This window comes from Aulonocara sp. 'chitande type north' Nkhata Bay, linkage group LG15 (genome assembly GCF_057382095.1).
Source record: "Aulonocara sp. 'chitande type north' Nkhata Bay isolate Kocher_YH1m ecotype deep benthic linkage group LG15, A_spYH_male_GT1.1, whole genome shotgun sequence".
Taxonomy (NCBI): Eukaryota; Metazoa; Chordata; class Actinopteri; order Cichliformes; family Cichlidae; genus Aulonocara; species Aulonocara sp. 'chitande type north' Nkhata Bay.
Window position 1 is genome coordinate 18,909,704 of NC_141358.1, and position 24,202 is coordinate 18,933,905.

A 24,202-nucleotide genomic window follows, 5' to 3' on the forward strand; every position below is an offset into this window, starting at 1 on the left:
GTAATGCTACAGCAGTAATTAACACACAGAAGCTGACGATGAAGGTCACAACAATCCATGATAACAATATTGTAAGGCTACAGTGCCGTGTCAGTCATTATTTTCAGTACTAAAAAGTTGCCTGGACATTTCAAGTATTCTTCCTGGACATACTGAATGTCTTTATTCCAATGGCTTTATCTAATCAGCTGTGGAAAACCAAAAAAATGAACAAATCTCAGTTAAATTTCACAGCAGATTTGGAAACTAGCAAATATTCACCTTAATTAATTGCATTTTTCCTTTTAAAAATAGACTTGTGATACTTAAGACAAAAAACAATGCTGAACGCTAAAAAACCTGAAACATGACATCATTTCCAGAAAATTAAAAACATTTTCAAATTGGAGTGTTTATCAAACAATTTGGATTTTTTTCTTTTAAGAAATTAAATAATTTTTTTATATATGTGTTTTAATTGGTATCATTTTTGCTACATATGGCATTTTTCATCAATTTATTTGGGTTTTTCTTGAAAAAAAATCCCACTAATGATGTAGAGGTCTCACAAAAAACTTATGTATCAGATACATATATTATAAATGTGATATTACATTAGCTACACTGTAATCTTTACAGTGCAGCTTTATGCAAGTAATGAGTGCAGATGGAGAGTTAAGCTTAGACTTTGTAATGCTCAAAGAACATGGTGTCACTGTTTGTGAAGAGTACTATGATACAGGTGGTAATGCATTTTGTGCCATAACTGCAGCACAGCTCTGGATCTTGTTCCTTGCTTGAGTCACTGGAGTTTGTAGGCTCAGCTTTAGCATCACTTTAGTACAAACATTAATTTAAAATATTCTCAAAGGTAATTTTCCTCCTTATCCTCAAATTTCATTCAAGCAGCTGCAGTGGTGTATGGTTGCAATGCAAAGCTGCTGGAGTGCAGACTCCCACTACAGAGGCTTCCAGGTAACTGCCAGGAATGGATGCATTAAGTGCTGTACCATTGTAGTGGTAGAGAATGTAAACGATGGACTACCTTCTGGGTCTGAAAAGCTAGGATGGGAGCTCCTTAAACATGCAGTTCCTTTAGTGACTCCTGTGGTTGGCAAAATGACTTCTGGCCCTCACCTTTGACCTCATCAACACTTTCCTGATGACTTCATGGGATCGTCACACATTTCAGGTCCTACCTAATAAAACATTGAGCTCATTTGGTAAATTATGGTCATTCCAAGAGTCAGCAAGGAGGGTAATCCAGGATATGCTCATTTGCTATTTGTAAATCACAAGTCGACAGCCAGTGAGTGAGCAGTTGCACACTAGGTCATCACGTCTGGTTTCAAAACGCCAAGATGGCAATAATGAAAATGCTCATTGCTTATAACATGACTGCAAAAAATAAATGGGTGGACAACCAGTAATCTGGACTTCTTTTGTTCATGTAGTTTGTTTTTTAGTTTAGCCCTGCTAAGTTGTATTAGACAAAGAACTATTGTAGTGGAGTCAAACAGAGACTTAAAAACAATACACACTGTCCACTTGGGACATTGTGTAGGCTTCTGACCTGTCCTTTTTGATCTTTGATATTATCTTTGTGTGTCTTTCTCTGTTAAAGGAAACTCTTCAAACAATCAGCATTTAACCTACTGGCACAGGATCATTGCTGTCAGGCTACATGCTGGATGTTTCCCTTCTGTGTAGCCAAAATGACGGAATAATGGACATGAACGCAGTACACAGCACTACCATTGATATTTGGGGCTGGTTTATCCTAGTGGTCAATCACAGTATGGCAATGACACAAATGTCATGTGACCCAAAAAGCATTATCCCTGTAGACTATCATTATAAAACAACATCTGTAAAAACAGCTGCTTGCAGCCCATGAGAGTCATATTTGAAAAACCAAGTAAAAAAAAAGTGGCTTTTATTTGTGTGATGTCATCATAATATAAAGTTTATGGGCCCGGTAAGAGTGTGAATGGGCCTGGGGGAGGAAGTGCAATAATCAGCAAGCTGCACCTGGAAAGCTTCTCTGGTTCATGCACATGGATGTACTGAGGAAAAATGGAAACTGTGCACAAAGTTATTAAGGAAACTCCTCTAAATTCTTCTTTTTTTTTAAGCAAGAGAACTGTTGGCATGATGTTCTTTTCAAGAAATGCTGTACTAGTTTCATAAAGTACCAGATGTAACAGGACTCAAACCTTCCAAAAAGTTCAACTGTTGTTACAGTCCACAAAATGTTTTGTTTTGTTTTGTTAGCAAATGTGAGACGAGCCTTTGTGTTCTCTTTGGTCAGCAGCGGTTTTCATCTTGGAATGCTCCCATGGATGCGATTTTTGCCCAGTATTTTTCTTATTGTTGAATCTTGAACTCTGACCTTAACTGAGGCAAGAGAGGCCTGCAGTTCTTTAGATGTTCTGGGTTGTATTTTGACCTTCTGTATGAGTCGTCGACACATTCTTGAACTCCTGGGAAGATTTACACCTGTTCCAAGTTTTCTCATTTGCGGATAATGGCTTTCACTGTAATTTGCTGGAGTAACCCTTTCCAGACTGATAGATGTCAAACACTGGTAGCACTATATAATAATGACACACTATTAAATATTGTTAAGGTATTAATTTAATTCATCGGTCATACATAGTCATCCTTAATATGGCATTTATAAATGCAAATATATTATTATGATTATGATCATATTTTTTTCTTTGCATGGTGGAACATATCTCTATTTATAAATGACATACTAAGAAGGAGTACTGATGTAATTATTTGAATTATTTTTTTCTAATATAAAAATTGTTTGATGATCTGACACGTTTAAGCCTGAAAAATATGCAAAAATGTAGGAAATTAGGAAAGTGGCAAATACTTTCACAGCACTGTAGCACTAAGACAGTTAGTATTTTTAGTTAGAGATGGGACATGATAAGGTTCTTTTTGGGGGGGGGATGTGAACCCAAACGCTAACTTTGCCCTGGGCCCCCTATGCAGCTCAGTCGGCATTCCTTTTATTCTTGAAGTACATGTCCTTTTATTGAGCGAGTAAAGTCGGACGAACTGTACTACTGACTGTGAAGTGTGCTCGTTTTGTGTCAGTGGCAGCTCTGAGCCGAGGGGAGGGGGCAGGACTGACTGAGAGGAGTGACTTTCTTTCAAAAATAGTTCACTTCTTCATCACAGCAGCAACCGGTGCAGCAGCAGAGGCAGCAGCAGCGGGTATGAAACATGGCTCGTCACGGAAATAAGTAACGGGACCGAGGGACGCTGTTATTTAAACCGAGGAGGACGCCAGAAAGTACCGCGAAAAAAGAAAGAAAGAAACCGAGATACATCTAAAGTCGGAGCCACACGTTTCAGTGTTGATGTTGGTGTTTGGACGCGAATACCTGCCGAAAATAATCCCGGTGAGTGCAGCTCGTCTCTCAGAGGATGTTAAAGGCTTATAACATGATGCTGGAGCAGTAGTTTCACGATTTATCCGCATTAACAACGACTTTCGGTGTGAAATGTACCAGAGTTAGTCAGTGAGAGGTCTGAGGAACACATTCATTCGGTGGAACAAGGTGAACAGGGAGTTAAAACTTTCCTGCAACATGGCCGCTCAGATGTCACTCAGCTTCCCAGAAGTAGGCAGAACTAAAAATGAGCTTTCACTCGACCCTATTTAAACGTAAATACGAGTCCAGAAAGTCTTTAATAAACCTGTTTAAAGAAAGGTTAGACTCAAACGAGAGTCCAAAGCGGTGTCCGTCCCTGTCCGGAGTGTTAGACCTAAGTCCTGCCCACTTTTTAAATCAAAACTTTAGTCCTCTCATATGGGAGGAACGTTACTCCATTCAAAAAACTCAATTTTACGTTTCTTGGATGATTGCCAAACACATAAACTTTCTAAAGCATAATTTAATACTTTTTTGACATTATAAAGAGTCATTATAAAATTCGGCCCACACCTGGGGTGTAATTAAAGCATACACACACACACACACACACACACACACACACACACATATATATATATATATATATATATATATATATATATATATATATATATATATATATATATATATATATATATATTACATATGTGTGCCTATGTGCAGTTATGGTCAATACGCTGAATGCAAACAGATGTAGTTGGCTGATAATGCTTTGGTTTTTCATAATCAATCATGTGACCGGTTAGGTGAGAGGAAATGTTTTAATAACTCGAAACCACTGATAAGCCATTTCATGTGACATGTGCGGGTCAAACGAAATGATTTATGACACCACAGCCTGCCAAAAGATGCTACTGGAGATAACCAAAGCATTTAGGGGGAGTCTAGCAGAGCATGACAGCACCCAAGCCATCCATATCCAGCTCTCAAGTGTGCTCAGCTGGGTCTCCTTCTGCAGTAGCACATATTAAAGTTAAACTCAAAGTCGATTACATTCCTGCACTTCTCTTTGCTGCAGTGAGGAAAATATCACAAATTTAATTGATAAAGTCTCAAATTCTACATTTAGAAGTGTGAAGTAACCCTCCGAATTGACCCTGAAATACCAAATTGCAGTCTGGCTTCATTGGGATGGTGAAACAAAAATATACTGTGAAAGGTTTATGTTTAAATCCCCTATAAATGGTATATATACAAGCATATGTCCAATCCTGCTTATAAGTGTAGTCAGCCCCTAAAAGGCCAGAATCCTAATTTTCATTCTCAGTTAATCTAATGCATTTTTCTTCAGTCCATTCAAAAAAATAAAAAATTCACTTTACTGTTATTTAGATCCCAGCGTGGCATCTTCAGCAGTTAAAATCCTCAAAAATGTTCGCGTTACTGTTACGTTTAACAAGAAGGGTGTCAAATCTGCACACCTGAGACTAGGGCTGCAATAGCCCTGATCAATGTAAATAGCTGACCTGACTGGATACCTCCCTGGACTTTTTAGGGGGAGGTAACAATGTTTAAAACGATAACAATAATATTTATATTTATAACAAGGTGCAATAATAATTAATGTGCAATAATAACAGTGTGCAATACACATACACTTATTCTTCTTTTTTATACTAAGTTAATATACTGTGTTGTGTTGTTTGTTACGTTGTGATGTGTCATATCGTGTCGTGTTGTGTTATATGTAGTGCCGACGTAGGACAGTTTTTCCAATTTCATTGTACTACTGTACTATGTATGACTGTGCAATGACAATAAAGAGTTATCTTATTTGTCGACTAGTCACGATTACGTCGACTATCAAAATCGTCGACGACTGATTTAATAGTCGACGTGTCGTTTGAAGCTTTGTAAGATCGCAAAAGACGCAGGAATAATAGCAGGATTTAAGAGTGTAATAACGGACTGAAACAGAAGATGGCAGCACTGCATGTACAAGGATTCCAGCTGCCGTTAAACCCCGAAGAAGAAGAAGTAGCTGTGTCCCAGAATTCATAGCGCGGCCCAGCTTAGTTTCCAACAATGGCGGTAGCTAGTTAGTTTTAATATTACTCTTATTATTCTTTCTGGGTCACAAAATAAACGTTTAACATATTTTCAGGCGAGAATGTAGCTGTGTAAACCTCAAATATCGGCTCAGTTTTCGGAGACGTCTGTTACCCACTAGCTCGATAGCTAGCCGGGGGCTAGGTCACTAGCGCCGTGAGAACACAAATTGTTTTCAAACCCACCGCCGTCTTTCGGGACTCAGGTTAAATATATATGAGTCACTTAGATAAATTAAAAATGTTGTTGTTTGGCCTTTTTTTTTTTTTTTTTTTTTTTTAGTATTTTATTTGTTCCTGAGTAAATCGGTTTGGCTGAGATTAAAGTTATAGTTTTTACACAGCTGAATAAACGTCAAGCAGACAGCTGATTATCAGAAGTGTGAGATGCTGGAGAATATACCCCGGTGTCCTGTTATATTTTAGATAGCAAGGAGTTTATTAAACTTTACCGAAACAATCTGCAAATTTCATTAAAATTGAATAAACTATCATCTTGTCTTTATTTTTAGTTAGCACCTTAAAAGCTTAAAGCTGTAAGCTAATGATAGTTATATAAGCTGTAGTTTTACGTCCAGTGGATGATGATCTGATTAGGCGACTAATCGCAAAAATAATCGGTGACTAGTCGACTATCAAAATAATCGTTTGTGGCAGCCCTACCTGAGACACTACAACCAAATAATGTGTGTCCTTTTTACCTGAATCATGATTGAAAAAGTTAAATCAGTGTCAAAGTTGATGCATATTATGATACTTAACTTTCTCAGGTATTATTTACTTGGCTGATAATGAGATTATTTCAGAGTGTCAGTGTTTCTCTGTCCTTCTCAAACCAAACTGAAATGGCATTCAAACTTCAGGTAGAAAATAAACAGTCTTTATTTTTTAACAATATCTAAACAGTCAGGTTCATAGCAATCAGAGTAGCTGTGACTAAACACAGGAAACTGTAGGAAAAGTAGACTTCTTCAGACTTTTCCTCCCCGTGGAGGAAGTTGAAAGGAGATGGAAGGCAGTGAAAATAGAGCGATTGCAGTAACTGATTATTTGTGTCTCACACTATCCCCCGAAGGCACATTTTCCTTGGTAGATACATATTATGCACTTTAATTGAGCAGTGGGCGATTTGTTTACACCTTTAGTGGAACATAATGAAAGGGGAAGCAAAAATTAGCCATTCCTTTTTTCCAGGCATCCAGTCAAAACCTTGCATACGATAACCAGGCATTTAAAAAGTAGCGACTGTTTTACCTGATTTACCTGCAGAGATTCTGTGTCTTTGCACCATCTCTCACTTCGTTGCGTTTCATCTCAGTCTCCTCATGGAAAGCTTTCATTGTCTTCTGATCTGCAGCAGTGTTACTGTCTCCTCTGTGGGTGGGAAGATAATAGAGGTGAGGTTGAAACCTATGATTACCCACCTCTGCTTTGTATAATTTCTCAGGAATTAAATTACAGTGAAATGGAAGCATTCTGCATTTTGCATGTTGGAGCAGCTGCTCATAGGGATTTCTGACTGTTTACTCTCAGGCATGCTTGATGCTTCTGAGTTTGATGGCTTGCAGCAGTGCAGTAAAATGCAGTGTAATGACAGGCTTGTTTTCAGTGCAGAATTACAAGTTTAGGAGTAAATTTGTATAAGAGCTTGTTTTAAATTCCTGTAATAGTTAGTCCGCGATGATTGACACTACAGTTTGCACGGTTGGAGCTGCCTGTTTGTCCCACCAACTGAACATTTTTAGTGTTACTCTGGTGTCTCTGTGCTGTCTTGAGACACAACTTTCACTTCCCATCTCTGTCACTTTGTTTTTCTCCGGCCTCGTCATCCTGTTGCTTGCAACATTTGTTTCTCACCGTTTGCTTCCTTCCGGCTTCTTGGTGGATCTCGATTTCTCAGTGCTTTTCTTCTTATCTTCAAATCTTTGTCATGTAGTCAAAAACAAAAAACAGTTTCATGTGAATTTGTCGGTCTATATTTTATGTAGGAAGATCATGAAAATCTGAGTGGCAATATATGTATACTTGCTAAAGTTAAAGGCTTGTTCTATAGTAGTTTTCAATTTGCTATTACCACATTGCAGTGTTTTGAAGTCAACTGTGGCCTGAACTAGAGTAGCAAGATTTACTACTTCAGTGATTCTCCACAGAACTTTTTAAATATTACAAATTACCAAGATTTTTTATTAGTCTGAATCCAAAAGCAGTCTGACTTTGATGACTTTATTATCAGATAATCCAGTCAAACATGTTTTTTTTTAAATGTTTGTAAAATGTTTTTTCTAGTATCACTGAAACAAGAAAGAAGCAACAGACCAAGATTGTCTAAATAAATCAAATTTAGAACAATTTAAAATGCTTTCATGGATAAAGGAAACAGTACAGGTATGATAAACACAAACTCAGCCATTAAAACGGTATTTCTGTGAAAAATATGTTTGGGTACTCTGATAAAATATTTTGTATGAGGGTTAATTTGGCCACAGCAGAGTTGCTGCACACTTCTAAATAAAATTAGATCATCCATAAATGAGGCACTGTGTTTAAAAATGGCTGTAATTCATAATGTTTTTAACCACAGCGGTATACAGAGGCAAAATTACTAATACTTATAAACCTGACTGTACTTGTTTTGTCAGACTTACTTTACTGTCACCTGTTGCAAAGAAGTGCATTAAATACTGTCTGATATGCAGCTATTAAACAGCTCAATAACCCCTACAACAAACTTAAAAAACAAACTTTCTTTACAGTAAATCGCTTCATATCTGCAGATCAGAACATGCACCTCCTCTGTCAGTCCTCCAGACAGCCGTGGCATGCTAGCTGTATATCTTAAATGTGAAATGAGAGATGTGCTGCTTCTGTTTTTACCTGCCTGGCGACGGCCCCGGGGTTGCGCAGGGTCAGTCTGACTGTCTCTTTTTGCAGCTTAGAGATTGAAGGTCACGGGGGAGAGGCTGGAGACGCGGGGAGAGTTTTGATTTCAGTTCAGTGCAATCAAAAGTGTCCCTTAAAGAATAAAAGGCCCTAAGAAAGGGCATTAGTGGAGTCTATGTTTTGATTTGTAGTTTGTTTTTGTTTGTTTTTGTTTTTTTTAATTTTCTTAGAGTTGTCAAGGTATTTAAATGACAAATGCAATCTTTTTTTGTTATTATTTTGAGGAATAAAGTAAAATATTTGGAACTTGTCAAATTAGAAATGATCAACTTCTGTTTACTGATGGGTTTGTTGATGTCATTTTTCCCCCTGTAGTGTCACATATTAGAAGAGAATTGCAAGAAGTTGTAACTACCCCACTGTGGAAAATTTAAAGTCCACCTCTTAAGCATTATACATTATTTTCTGTCACGTATATAATGCCACAGTATTTTCAGTATTTTAGTCAACTTACTTTCACTCCATACTTTGCAGATACTGGCTCTTCACGGCCCGCAGTTTGTGAAATATTGAGCTAAAAGTTGGGGGAAGAGATGTTAAAGTGGAGCCAATGAGGTTTATTTTGAACTGTGACTCTTGTAAAGCTTCTTTAGCTGAGTCACAGAATAAAAATACGGAGATGGGACTGAGCATAGTAGATCCAGGGTAATACTAAATCTAGTACAAATACAGCTACCAAGTGACAATTTATTTGGCCTCCATTAAGCTTTCGCCATTAAGCTTTCGCCATTAAGCTTCAGGACCCTTGAGACTGAGCCAAACCAGCCATTAATGCACTCAGCCACAGAAAAATTCAAGTGTCTCAGTTGTGTGAAACTTGAACTTTTAAATAATTAATTTAGAAAAATACTGCAGAGCTTTTATTTTATCTTTTTGTCTGGCCAAAAAGCCTCACCTGTTTTACAGTGACGTGTCATTTAGAGGATAAATGGAGCTCGGAGGTATTTCAGAAACGTCAGTGTCTAAAGTTGCAGCATGCACTACTGTAAGCTCATCATGTGTGACACGCACACTAGTTATGTCCTGTCAAGGCAGTCGGTGAGAATAGTGAGCAGCTGCAAGTGGTAATGTGGTCATGTGGCATGTATAGTGTGCGTGCAGTGTTAGAAGGGTGGTAAACAACACCGTGTCTGCCTAACGCCCGTTTCTGTATCGGTGTTGTCGTGTCAAAGTTTTAGCTTTTGGATTCACGCACAGATCGCAGCGGTGAATTGCGCGTGGGTGCTGGAAGAGAGGGATTTTTGGTATTTAAACTGGTAGGTGTGTGTGTTTGTGAAAGAGAAAGTGGTGTTTGTGTGAGGGAATATCATGTGTGTTTGTTTTTTATTCAAGGACCATTTGTCATGCTCACGTGTTAAGCCTGTAAAAGTGTAACTGCTGTTTTGATGAGGTACTTAGGTGGTGTGTGTGTGTATGTGTGTGTGGGGGGGTAGCTGTTAATGAACAGGTGCACTGGCTGGGTGGTCAGCACTGGTGCAACGCCCAGTTTTCACACTATGACAACATACGTGGCACACTAAAGATGCATCGAGTGCAAAGTTCTTGGCATGTATCGCTTTTTAAAATGTTAATTCTGATGTTATATTTGTTTTGGTTATTTACTCTGCTAACATTATAAAGACACAGGCAGCCTCGTAGGCAGTACAAAAGATGGATGAAGTTACCCATTGGTTATGAAGCTCAAAGCTTTTAGCCACCAGAGTGTTTTTTGACACCAGATGTGATGAGCGAGGGGTGGATCTGTCAGTGCATGCTCATTGGCTAATATCTTGTGACTGACAAGTTGTTGGTCAGTTTCTTTCGGAGTTAGCCAGTCTTTCATCTCACGTCTCCAGCTGATTCAAAATGCTGCTGCATGTCCTTGTGAAGTTCTTGTTTTTGTTTTTTATCTTTAAATGGTCTTGCCCCAGTCTTCTTCTCTGAGCTGTTTTACTTAAACTCCTGTCCGAGCTGCTAAATCATCTGAAAAGTTATTCTTGCATATACAGAAATCTAAAGAAAGCTCAGAGAAAGCTCACTGTTGCCCCTAGATTATGGAATAAATTGCCTAGTACGTTAGACAGGCACCTACATTGTCCATTTTAAAAATTCATCTTAAAGCGCCTTTATACTTTTTGGCCTTTGACTCAGCATGAGACGATGATCCTACTTGTTTTTAATTATAATTGGTTTTTTTAAGTTGTTTTCATTGTATACATTATGTTGTGTACAGTGTTTATCCTTATCTGCTTTTGCCATTTTTCCAGTGCTTTATAAATAAAGTTGACATGGTACTCCTCCTTTATGACTCAGTAAATGACCATAATTTGCAAAATGGACTTAAAATTGATTTTTAAGTGGAAGTCTTTGCAATCATAAGACTTTGCACCATACTGTGTGATCATGAAAATTTATCTGATTGGACGAACGATAAGGACAAAAACAAATGCATGGCTCCTAACAGACAGCATGTCACTGTGATTGTTTTTTTTGTTTTTTGTTTTTATGCCTTCTGATCAGTTTGGATGCTTGCTTCTGCCATTGAAAACAAAATACTGCCATCTCAAAATTTCAGCTTAAATTTTGACTTACTGACTGTTTATCTCAAACTGAGATAACTAAGTTCAAATTTTGAGATATAACTTCGAAATTTGGACTTAAGGATGGCTATTATTATTATTATTATTATTATTATTATTATTATTATTATTATTATATCATTATATATGCAAGCTTCCATAGAGCGATGCAGTAGTCAGGTGGGTGGAGCGTCTGTGGGCACAGCCAGAGCTGTTTGTCTTAAATGACCATATTTGGGAAATCCACTCACATCATACAGGAGCTGAAACTATATACAGTGAATGTTGTATAGAGTTCGTTAAGAAAGTGCTTAAAACAACCAAAATAAGCATTCAGAGTTCACATACACAACTAATAGCTGATTAGTGCTACGACTGCAGTTCAGACCATCTACATTTGTGGAGAAAGATTTAAAATCCTGTGTGAAACTTGCCTTAAACTGTTTTCCCTGCATTCTCACATATTTCTTTTAGAGTTTTATTGGACAATATTTGTGGGGCAGTGTTTATTTGTGGGAGCCAGTGGTGGGGCATGAAGGACCAGAGAAATAATATTCTTTGTTGTGGGTGGATTGCTGACTCTGCTGCTGTTGAGAGCCTGTCATTATAGTTATGTTTTGTTGGCACTTGGCAGCTGTTCGGTTTTTGCTGTCTTTTCTTATATTTGTCTATAAAACACTAGATTATCTGGTGCAGAAGCACTCAGCATGTACTGTTGCTTTTAACAAAGGAATGGAGCGCGTCAGTCAAAAATAATGATGCTTTGTTTCCAGCTCTTAGAGAATATGGAAGAGAGTATGGTATTAATTTAGTGTCGAGTCTTAGTTTTATAAATTCAGCATGCAGATCAGCAACGTGAGAAATGAAAAAGTATGGTTTAATCTATACATGGGTACAAGGAAAGGGACAAAGGAAAACTAATCAGTTCCCTAAAATTTCCCCAAATCCTGCAGCGAATGTCGTGTGCATGTGTGCACCAAAAGAGCCACACACCAACAAGTTATTAAATAGAATAATAATACTTACTGATATATACTTTGTGATTATAAATAACAGAGAAAGCATCAGCTGTCTCTTCATTAAGTTTCTAAACTTTCAAAATAAGAGCATAGAACTTGTCCAGTAGTAAATAGATCAATGAAGATGAAAACATACACTTCACAGTGGCTAAAACTTTGGCCGAGCTTTCCCTCATGCAGTGGTGCAGGTCTGTTCTGTGACAATATTAAAAGTTTGAGTTAACTGTACTGTGTAAGTAATTCGTATCCATAAATATGACCGTTTATTTGTTAATCACTTCAGTCTGTAAATGCTTATGTTTTATTCAGTCATTTTATTAAGGGCTGACTGTGCACCAGACTGACACACAAAAATTAACCTTTTCTAATGCAAAGTTCTTGGGTTTTTAGAACAAAGACCCAGAATATAATTTTATTTATATAGCACCAAATCACAACAACAGTTGCCTCAACTTGCTTTGTATTGTAAAGACCCTATAATAATATTAGAGAGAAAACCCCAACAATCAGACGTCCTCCTATGAAAAAGCATTTGGTGAAAGTGGGAAGGAAAAACTCCCTTTTAACAGGAAGAAACCTCTAGCAGAACCAGGCTCAGGTAGGGGTGGTGATCTCTGGGTTTGACAGGTAGGAAACAGGACATTGTGGAGGAGAGATGATTAATAATGAATTAACTATTTACTAAGACTTACTTTAAAACAGTCTGTCATGTGTACCAAAATCCATGTATTTCAACAAGTTTCTTTTCCGCCCTTTGCCGACGTTTTCTCAGTCTGGCCCTCTGTGAAAAGAAGAATCTGCCTACCCCTGCTCTAATCAGTGTTTCGCTCAGATTTGGGCTGTACTTGTGGTGGAAACATTGTTGTGGAGGACACTGTACCATTCAGTTATCTTAATAAGTATCTACTCTGGAATTGTGACAATTAAATACCAGAGCACTGTAATCAGCTCAAACACTATTGAGTTTCTCATGCCAGGGATGGACTCTGTAGTCGTCGTTTAGCTCTATAGTCATTAACCAGTTTTCCACCTGCTGCAGGTTCTGGTTAGAGAGTTGGCCAAAGTCATGAAATCTATTTTTCTTAATCAAATAACAGAGAAATGTGTGGACTTCTACAAAGTAATTTAAACCGCTGCTTTAAACACGCTGCTAAAGTTATATGTGGACAAATTGCACTTTCCTACCCAGAGGGGAGTTTTGAGCCAGGGCTCAATCAGCTGAATGGTAGAAAAGTGACCGCACAGCAGTTATGAAACACAAGACATGAGGGGCTACAGTTGGCTCGTAAGTGGGCAATAAACTTCCAACATAAGAGCATGGAGATTGTCCACTGGTATATAAGCTGCGGAAGGTGCCGTTCATTTGGACTAAAAAAAAACAATGAAAAGCTAAGAAAAGTTTTATTACCCCACAGCTGTAAAAGGGCTGATGGGGTATTGTCATCAGCCACCCGGGTAGGCGGTGTGGATGTTTGTGAATGCGATAACTTGAGAACAAGGCGGCATAGGATTTTGAAATCCATATGTGTGTCTAGTGGGAGGCTGATGAGTAGCACTGTCAGAACTCAAATCATAAACTAAATTGACCAAAGAGTGATTGTAGATGAGTATAAACATATGTGCGGGTCTCCAACTAATGTGTAGGGATCTCGAGGTGTGGTGAGTCCTCAAAGAGTCTTTGAAAGGCTGGAAACACTCAAACTGCCTTTCTCTTGTCTCTGTCTCTCTGCTAGACGACCTTTATTGAGACTCCTCTGTCCTGTGTGACCCCCCCCTGACACAGAGAGGTATGACCGCGCACACACACACACACACACACACACTCATATAATGGTGATAATAGTAATGAAGTTCATCTTTATTCCACCTTTCAAAAATAAGTGCTTTAGAAGAAAGCAGGAAACAAACAGGAAAATAAACACTTAAGAGGCGATAAAAAAGGAAATAGAAATAAAATTAATTAAAATAACATAAAAAATGTAAAACAAGTGAATAAAAAGCAAATATAACATAATTAAAAGAAAAAGATTAATAAAAATTATGTAAGGATATGGAAATAATAAAAATATGTGTTTAAGAGGGATTTAAATGGCAATAGTGATGTCATGTCAAAAGAACCAATCAACTTTGGTCCTCAGTGGAATTGTCATCAGAATTTAACCAGGTCTCTGTTAGCGGGAAAACATCAGTTTTGTTGATGATAAAATCAAGGATAATAAGAGAGAGGTCTCAAGGAAACCAAAACTGATGGTGTGGTGAGAATTATGAGGTAAATTTAAAATGTTGTAAGGTTCGATGGGGTTCTGTAGGAATATTACTTGACTTCTGGGACTATTCTATGTTGTTTACTCCTATACTTTGATCTCCAACTACCAATAAAGATAACTGGCGGTGAGTCAGGGCTGAGGAGGTAGAGGCTGTCAGCAGTTTGATCCCTGCACTGAGCAAGGCTCCCTTTTGGGACTGTCTGTGCCATGTCTATGAAGCCTGACAGTAGTGAGTATTTCTTCTTTGGGTCATCGGAGAGTCCTAGCAACATACATCACCACTAGGATACAGAGTGTGTGCTCAGAGTAATGTGTTTGTTTCCATAAAGCTCAGCAAATGTTAGCGCTAATAAAACACCAGGGTGCAACACCAATGTGCATCTCCACCCACACAGAAAAGGAGCCGCTGTAAATACTCTCCAGGTCTCTTCTCTTTTAAGTTCTCGCCCCCTGTACTTTAGGAGTTCAAGTATACAAAGTAAGGTAATGAGAGCCCCTACTCTGTTAGTCAACACTTAGCTTTACAAATCAGTAATACAGGTATTTACTGTAAAGACACTTTTATTTTGCAAACAGACCACTTCAGCAGTAATCCACCATGACTTTAGCTTCTTTGTTTTTGGTACCTAGTTTTGTATATTACATTTTCCCTCGTGTTCAGCCCTTTTGTGTCAAGTCTCTGTGATGTTCCACTTGTTTATTTCCTGTTTTATTTTGCCATTTTGTTTACTTCCTTTGTCTGATTTTTCTGTGATTAGCTTTAGCCGTGTTCCCCTCTTGTTTCCTCTTCCCTCATCACCTTGTGTATTTGTTGTGATCATTTCCACTGGCCCTTTTTTGAGTTGTCCCACTTAGCTGTGCTGTTCCTACTGTTTTTCCCAGTGCTTCCTAGTGCCTCTTTTTGTTTCTGGACTGACAGTTGTTCATTTTAAGCAATAGAGTCTTAACTTTATGTTCAACCTCTGCCTACCACTGCATTTGGATCCTCTATCTTCCACCACACCTCTCACAGCTGAATCTGATAGTGTTAGCCCATAAATTAGCACTTCAGTACCTTTGCATTAGTCACTGTTTAGAATAATGCTCTTGTAATAATAATATTGGCTGACAGAAAATGAAGGAAAGCATAATAGTTCCCCTTTAAACCAGAGGTGACCTGTGACCTCCATTTCATGCTATTTCTGCCTGAAGCAACGTCATAGTTTCTGTTACTGATGCTGCTACTCTCCACATGCATGCACATAGAAGGGTGGGAAGGTCCGAAAACAGAGCCATGCCATGAAATATAAATCACTGCAGGTGGAAATAGCAGTCCTGTTTTGACTAAAGGGGTCCTGACACAAATAGTGCTGGAACTGTTTCACCCACCAGCCTACTGTATTTAATTCAGCCTTTATTTTATGATGTCGGGCTTATTTAGGCAGCTGCGAGTACACGAGTTCAGTGACCTGGGTGAAAGTTTGTTTGATATCAGAGTTTCGTTTTAAATAAATCTGAGTGGATTCCCTGTGACTTAACTTTGTACTCTGAACTAGTGATTAGGAAAACAACAGCTAAGCTATTTTTATCCTTTTTTTGCATAGTTTTGGTTAATTGTGGGAAGCATAATTATATCTATGATGATTTAAAGGTTTTAGAGTTAAATTAGGAAGCACAGCTCACAGACCAAATGTTCCTCTGTGTCAGCTTTATACATGCAGACAGACAGACAGACAGACAGGGTGTAGTTATCACCAAGGCCAGGCTGGAAATAACAGTTTACTCACCAGGAGAGTCCACTGTGGTAACTGAGGAGCTGGTGAGACTTTTGGAAACAGTCACAGTTCTGTTTTTGGCTCATGCCTGTGACCAGTGAAAAAAAAAATCTGTTCAGTGAAGTCATTAAACTTTTAATTTACCCTCAACAGCCACCGATTCAGGCGCCTTGCCCTTGGATATTGGAAGCTAAAGATATTTCTGAGGTAAATTAAGAGGTTAATTAAACATATGCTACTTTGAGAGTCAATTAACAGTCATTTTACAAGCAGAGATGCTTAAAATTTAATGGTCGCACATTCTTACATGTGATTGGACACTAAATAACTTTGTAATTTCACTCTTGGTTGGACAAAATACACAGTTGGACCGCCTGGGGATTTAGTGCATTTGTCATGCAGTAGTAAACAAAATTATAAAGGTCTACCCTCTTTCTATCAAAGTAGGAACAGATGCCAAAACAAAATTGCTTACTTTGAATGGCTCCTCAGGCCCCAAATCAGGTGAAGGCATGAGTCAGCTTGTTAATGCATTTATTTGTGATTTTCCAGATTTTACTGAACACGTTTAATAGCTTCATCTGTTTGTTCTGGGACCATGTGATCTCCACAAACTACACTCTGCTGTCGCATGCATCCATTGACTTTATGAAATTTGTAAAAAGGGATGTAGCCACAGAGTCTGAAGCTAATGCGGTCCCTTAAAACCTGCATTCTTTTTAATGGCCAGCAGGGGGCGACTCCTGTGGTTGCAGAGAAAAATAGGTCTGTTTGTATAGAAGTTTACAGGGTAAAAAAAGCCTTTAGGTTCCTCACTCTCAGGCCCTCGTAAATAATTTCCTCACGACTTGTGGGCTTTGTCACTAGTTTTAGGTCGTATTAATGAAGTTGTTCCAGAGTGTAGTGGTTTACAGTATGGTGTAACAAGTGTAAGACCCATAGTTTGATCCTGGGACTCTTTGGGGTTGGGTCAGGAAATGTATCTGGCATTAAAAATCTGCCAACTCAAACATGCAGAGCTACCTGATTTGGTGACCCCTTGTGACTAAGGATGATTATCCAGGGTATGGTCATTTTGTGAGCCCATAGACATTGCACTAAAATGCTTTAAAAATTTGTCAACGCCACAAAGAGGGCCAGCCCCAGTTTTGGTGTCCAGAATTAGTAGAGATAGGAGCGAGGAACGGTTCTGCCTATTTTCATTTTTGTTCTGTTTTTTTAATCTGCTCGAGTAGCTTTGCATGACTCACAGTCTGAAAGTAATTCTTATTTATCTTACACTAGCACCTCTTTTTTTTTCTTTTTTTTTTTTTTAAAGATCATCTTCCCTTTTGGAAAACTTCCTTCTGATTGGTTGCACCTTGTAAACAGAAGGTTTGATCAGCAGGTGGGTGTGGTTTCTGTGAATCTGAGATAACCCTATTAAAGGTTATGCCCTCTCACTCACCTCATACACAGCTAAGAGCAGAGAAAAGGAGGGTTTAGAGCAGCTTTTGGCTCATGGGGATTACTTGTGAAAGCTCTGACCTCATTAAGCTGAAATGTTTGGTATCACTCAAACACTATATGACAGAATGTTGTCACTTTAACAGACTTGTAAAGACGGCAGTGTCTTACAAGGGCTGCAAGTTACACATATACTTGACTAACTTATATCAGCCTGTCTGAGTCTGTGTGAGACAGAAGTAGCACTGAAACAGCAAGTTTTAACTGCTGCATAAACATGTAAATGTGTGTGAGAGACTAACTGGAAGGAGGGATCCTTCTTTTGTCTGAATGAAGCATGAAGTCTCCTGGGAAGCTTTCAAATCCTCTCTGGAATGTGTGTGTGTGTGTGTGTGTGTGTGTGTGTGTGTGTGTGTGTGTGTGTGTGTGTGTGTGTGTGTGTCACATTTGAACAGGGAATGCAAATATTTGTGTGTGATTCACTTTTGTGGTGTAGTGTAACTGTTGCCATGGTGACCCTGACCTCTGGTGATTTCTTTGTTACCTGACAACTTCTTTCTTTCTTTCACCTTATTTTATTTCCTTTTTACGTCCTCATGTCTTCTGTTCTTTTTGTTTAATTTCTTTGTTTCTTTCTTTCCCTCTCTTCCTCGCTCTTCCCTCTGTATCCTTGTTTAATCCTTGTTTAATTGTCCTTGTTCAGTGCCAGCCTACAGCTCAGGTTTCATCAGCTGCTCTCGTTATTAAGTTTATTTACCGAGCTCTCAGCTCATCCTCTGGTGGCCCTGAACTTGACTGTCTGGCTCTAGTTTTTGTTTGCAGCTGGGAGTGTCTGCATGAGTCTGCATGTGTACACAGTAAAGTTACAGTATTTCGTTATATTAAACCAGTTGTTTCCTGTAGACTTAGTTTTCTAACAGGTCTAATACAAAAAAGAACCCTGATGATGTTGTTTTGTTTAATGTTTTTCTGTGAAGACCATATATAGAAATGTGCGGAGTTCAAACCAATTCACATAAACTCAAAACGCAGAAGAAAGAACATCAATGGAAATCAGAAATAAGAGCTTTGAGAGCACTCTGATACACTGTAGCAGTTAATTTAAATTAATTTAGTTTTTAAGTCCATTAAATGTATCAACATGATCTTTTAAAAAAAAGAGATAATTGGTGTAAAGAGTGTAAAGACGCAATTTCTGATCTTTAGAAATGGTTCTTAAAAATCCGCCCATTCATGTTTTTGCAAGACACCGTGATGTCAGCATCACCTGTATATGTTAAACATGTATGTTAAACATGTACAGGTGCATTACATTGACACAGATATCTGTGTATTATTGACGGGCTATTAATAAGCTCAATAGTTGCACAAACTTCTGGGTCTTTACCATATATTAAGATATATTGTCAGATTATTTATTTGAAATGCTCCAGGGCATGAATAGCAGAAACACCTGGCCAGAAGTCCACTGAAAAGAAATATTTTCTTTGCAGTCTGTCAAAATTTCAGAATATTAAATCAGTTTTTACTCAAATTTACTTACTAAAAATTGGGCAATTAATTTGGAGTTGTCAAGTTGAAATTTTTACTTGCAGATGGCAAAATGTGTTTTTCTTTTTTCAGTAGCAGAAACAAGCCTCATTAGCTATTCATGTAGATTTTCTTTTAGCTAATTATCTCGTTTTTCTTGTGAGTTACCCGATTTTGTAGCTCTTTGTTGTTTAAAACTTAAACCCTTTATAACCCTTGTTGTGTACTGAGCATTTATTGTAATGTTTTGTGTGTATTGTGCAGGATGGTGATGGAGGAGGGGGGGCAGAGAGACAGAGGGAGGAGAGCTCCAGCAACGGCGCAAGCAGAGGAGAGGCGGATTTTCCTGGAGCTCGGTGAGCGAGTTTGAGCCTTCGTTTAACTCCTAAATGTTTCTTCAACCATGTCAACGCTTCCTTAAAAATAAATATACCTTCTTAAATAGATCACACTAGTTGCACTGAGACTGAGGAGAGCTATTTACTGATGCTGTGTTTCTTCTTTTGACAGGGGAGCAGAACTTTGATGCCATTTATCTGTCAACATATCGAACAGCCTGCAAGCTCAGATTTATACAGAAGAGATGCAACTGTGAGTCAGAACTGGCCTCGTTTACAACAGAAAGATGCGTTATTAAAATACTCATGTGTCAGTTTAGGCTGATGTAAAAGGGAAAATTTTTACATTGTGACATATTATTATAATAATAAAATAAGTGCAGAAAAATTTGATCAAAATCTTACTTTTTATTGTAAATAGTGAAGCATTGCACATCTTTCAACACCTATCAAACGATAAGATTCTTAAAGTTAAAAAGAATTTAAATACTTTGACTTCCTTCCTCTTCTTCCAGTGCATCTCATTGACATTTACAATGTGATCGAAGCGGTGCGGGATGCGGGTCTAAACGCAGTAGAGCTGAACGCTGGCATCTCTGTGACCAGACTGGAGAACCTCGTGTCCTCTCTGTTCAACCAGCTCAGCAAACGCCTGCCCACCACACACACCATCAACCCGCAGCAGAGCACCGTCCTGCTGGTCGAGTTCTTACTGGCTGCCATCGAGTGGTAATGATTAGGAAGTGGCAACAGTGAGATGTGGCCATCCACATCCTGTTGTTGCCTTTAAATGAGTGTCTTTGTCATAGTTTCACAAACGTCATCACACATGCTTTTGTTTGTGCCGTAGTGAGCCGGACAGCCGTCTGACAGTTTTCTCTGTAAAGGCGATGCTGGCCACTCTGTGTGGAGGGAAGCTGGTGGATAAACTCCGCTGTGAGTACCAGTCGATACATCACAACAGACACGAATCATTATCATAATTATTACTCCAATCTGCAGTAATAGTTTGGTGTGTTTATTGTTAGTGACTGAGGAGCACATGTGTGTTTGCTTAAACCACAGTATTTATAGTAGTGTGAACGTCACTCAGTGTGCTTGCTATTTCCTGCCATGTGCTACATATGAGTCAACTCAGTTTCTATTGTACAGCCCATGACATGAAAACCTAGAAAACCGTGGGGGGAAGTCACTGACATATTAAAACAAGCGAACAAATAAAAATTCAAACTATACAAAAACCCTGTAAAATAGAGACTGAGGGAAAGAGAGGCAGAGCAATATGAGACGAATCAGAACACAGATGTGATATTGATGGATAAAGGGTACATCTGCTCTGCATAAACCTGATCACTTATTGTGGTTTAATCTGCCAGTTTGTACAGTGGAACTGTGTGTTTGGCCATGGTGACCCATACCATGAAGCTCCTGGTGCACAGTTCCTGTGCTGATGTTAATGACAGAGGAGGTTTGGAGCTCTGCAGAGTCGGGAGAGCCTTGGTTACTTTTATGCACCATAAACCACAAGTGGTTTGACACTTTATAACTGAGGTGCTGTGCATCTTAAACATTTTCACTTTTCAAGGATGCCACTTTGAGGAGGGATTAAAAACAGGTTTGTTACAACAGTGGCATCCTATTATAGTACCATGCTCAAATTTAATGAGCTCTTTATTTTTTAATACACTTACAGCAGTGGGACTGAAAACACCTGAATTCAAAGATTAAAAAAAGAGGAACAGCAGAGTATATAGAGTCGATACCCATTTACTTTCTGAATGATTTGGATCGTTTTAATCTTATTTCCAGCTGCAAACTGTCATTGTAGCAAATGATGTTCACTGTGAGAGGTCGACCTGATTGCTGATTGAATTTTATCTAGGTTTTCTTCAGGCTGTGGTGCACACAGTCATGTTAAAGTTTAACACAATACTTTTTTTTTTGTTTATAAATTGGAGTTTTTTATATTATGATGAAATCCTAAAACAGGGGTGGAGAAGGTTTCTTAAAATGAAAAAAACAAACAAAAAAAAAACTGCATCAGTTTGTGCCAACAAGTATTGCATGATAAGAGTGGTTGTCCAAAATGTTAATTTTATCCAACTTGGAGATCTGGATCACTGACAAAGGTGTTACCTGTGGTCTGTCACAACACATCAAAGTAAGGTGGTTAATTCATGCAGATGTTCATCTTCGTATTGTGAGTGCACAGACTGGTGATTGCACTTGTTTTTGCTAAGTGGATGGTTCACTAAACTTTCAGAAAACTTTATTAAGTTGTAAAAAGCATATCCTCGATGTGGCCTAAAGCATTTTAGTACAAGCTTTGGTACAATTTACCTGTAGTTATATTTGTTTTTTACAGGAAATCTTTTATTCTGTTTATATGTTGCATATGCGCCACCTGGTGGACGAGAAATATCAGTGCTGCTGTTTGCTTATGCTTATTTACCTTCACTTGCGTTAGGGTCAGTCAAATTTCCAAAAATGTACCTGCTAACCTAATCAAACTCAGCTGATTTGATTTTTTTTAAAGAACTTTAGTAAATTTAATGAAGCCATGACCAATTTTACCTTCACACTATGAAAATTGTCCATGTCACAGACTCGAATTACATGGAGTGGGCAATAGAAAAAAGAAAAAAAAAACCCTGAAAATATCATGTGCACCTGTACTCAAGAAGTTTTGAAGTCTCAAAAATGCTTTAAAAATTAAATTAGATTTAAGATTAAATTAAAAAGCTCCAAAGTTAAACAAAAACTCAGCTGAGAGAGTCTGGCTTTTATGACACTCACTGGTTTAATCTGCCACACTTACTGGTTAAAGTCAAGGTTAAGGGAGGCACTGGGGTTTGGACATGTAGTATTTTAAGCTGCCTTCTTCATTTTGTGTGTATTTGTGTGCACACGCGTGTGTGTGTAGATGTGTTTTCTCAGGTATCTGACTCCAACGGTGTATTGGTACTATCCAAGTTTGATCAATTTCTGAGGGAGGCTCTCAAGCTGCCCACTGCCGTATATGAAGGGCCTTCCTTTGGCTACACACAAACCTTAGCACGCTCCTGCTTCCCCCAACAGGTAAACAAACACACACACACACACACACACACACACACACACACACACACACACACACACACACACACACACACACACACACACACACACACACACACACAAACAAACAAACACACACACTCATACTCATTTTAACTGGTTGAAGGATGAAACAGCCTCTGTGTTGGTTCTGTGTTCATAAACAGTCTTGCTCTTATTTTGTAGAAGAGAGTGATGCTCAACATGTTCCTGGACATCGTGGCCGACCCTCCTCAGTGTCTCATTTGGCTGCCTCTGATGCACCGCCTGGCCAATGTGGAGCATGGTACAGACACTGTCGATATAATGCAAACTTTCTAACAGCAGACCTGGTTTATTAGCAGAAATTTACTTGCAACCCTTCACCAAGGCAGTATTTACATTTAACAGAACAGTATTACATTTTACATATATTTATTTTATTTTCTGTTTTTAAACATACTTTAAGAGGTTTGTTGTGCAGTAAAAGTCAGATAATGGTGGAATGACACGTTTATTTTTATTATATATATAATATGTCGGAATAGGTAATAGATAATAGGCACTGATTTGTAAGTAACTGGAAATGAAGAACTTGAGCTTATTATACAATATTATTCTGCTGCATATTTTTAACTAACTAGGCACATTATTCTCTTTATAATACTTCCTTTAAAAACATGATTACACAATATTTTGAGGTCATTTTGAAAGAAAGACTTTTACAGAAACGCAAAAGTGAGGTCAGAGGTCATATGTGACATAATATTTAGATGCAAATGATAATGGGGTATTTTGAGTCCCCCTTAAACCAGTATATCATCTCACACATGGTGCCAATATAAATAAAGGTAGGCAACTTTTAAGCATAATTTAAAAAATACATTTTATGGAATTTGACCTTATTTGAGGTTAGAGGTCCAAAGTAACCTAATATTTAGAATCTCCATATGTCATTCCCTATATGTACTGTACTTTTACTGCACTACAAGCCTCTTAAAGAACAATATATGTTGTCAAAAGGGTTTAAATAGCTCTGTATAGCATTATTATCATTTTAACCTTTAAATCAATCGATTGACTTTGAAGAAGAGGTCAAATCTTTATATGCTACTTTCTATATGTTGACCATAAACGCTACATTTGTAAGAACCATAGTTTCTAAGCTATAAGGGTTTTTTTGTTTGGTGGTTGTAAGACGAAATCTAATGGATTCCTAACACGACTCCACTCAACTCTAGACTCAGTTTTATCAGAATTCATTCAAACCTTTTGAGTTTACATCGCGTTTCACCTTTTGCCTGACCGTGTGAACAAACTAAGATAGCTAAATACTGGAGGGGAAATAGCCAAAAATATAGAATTATGCTAAATGTGTCCCCTGTTTCACCCTCATCTCTCCTCAGATGTTTGTACAAATTAAAAATAGAATTGTGCTAAAAAGTGCTGCTACTTGCCTCAAGTGGAAACAGTATTTTTGTTTAAAAAAAGGGTAATTTTGTTAGTGCCAATCAATGTTCTGTATCCAGAAAGTTAATTAGCCACAGATTTGGCTGGTGATTCACATCAGTGCATGGGAACAGAAAAACACTGTGTTCCACTCCACTCCACTGTGCAAAGAACCCTTTGTCATCCCTTATGTTTTTATCGTGCCTTTAGACATTGTGCACTCTTTGTAAAGTCAGGTCTTGGATGTAAAATGGATTTTATTGTGGTAATAACTGATTATATGAAAATAAAAACCACTGTACAGTGTGCTCTCTCTTTCTCAATCTCATGCTTTTTTTGTT

At 38.1% G+C, this 24,202-nt stretch overlaps 1 protein-coding gene across 7 annotated transcripts in view; it reads left to right on the plus strand.

Moving 5' to 3' along the window:
• The first annotated feature begins 3,136 nt into the window (after nucleotides 1-3,136).
• LOC147312921 (dystrobrevin beta-like) overlaps nucleotides 3,137-24,202 on the plus strand; it is a 43,826-nt gene continuing 22,760 nt past the window's right edge. Inside the window, exons 1-9 of one of the 7 annotated variants that reach the window (XM_086264814.1) lie at nucleotides 3,137-3,401; nucleotides 13,736-13,789; nucleotides 17,342-17,410; nucleotides 19,264-19,355; nucleotides 19,510-19,590; nucleotides 19,853-20,066; nucleotides 20,188-20,273; nucleotides 22,261-22,415; nucleotides 22,620-22,719. In XM_086264814.1, coding sequence (XP_086120940.1) covers nucleotides 19,265-19,355; nucleotides 19,510-19,590; nucleotides 19,853-20,066; nucleotides 20,188-20,273; nucleotides 22,261-22,415; nucleotides 22,620-22,719 — 727 coding nt within the window. In that variant the 5' untranslated portion in view covers nucleotides 3,137-3,401; nucleotides 13,736-13,789; nucleotides 17,342-17,410; nucleotide 19,264. Of the gene's footprint in view, nucleotides 3,402-9,528; nucleotides 9,682-13,735; nucleotides 13,790-17,341; nucleotides 17,411-18,044; nucleotides 18,327-19,263; nucleotides 19,356-19,509; nucleotides 19,591-19,852; nucleotides 20,067-20,187; nucleotides 20,274-22,260; nucleotides 22,416-22,619; nucleotides 22,720-24,202 lie in introns of those variants that run through there. The other 6 variants (XM_086264816.1, XM_086264813.1, XM_086264815.1 and 3 more) reach the window with 6 other exon arrangements.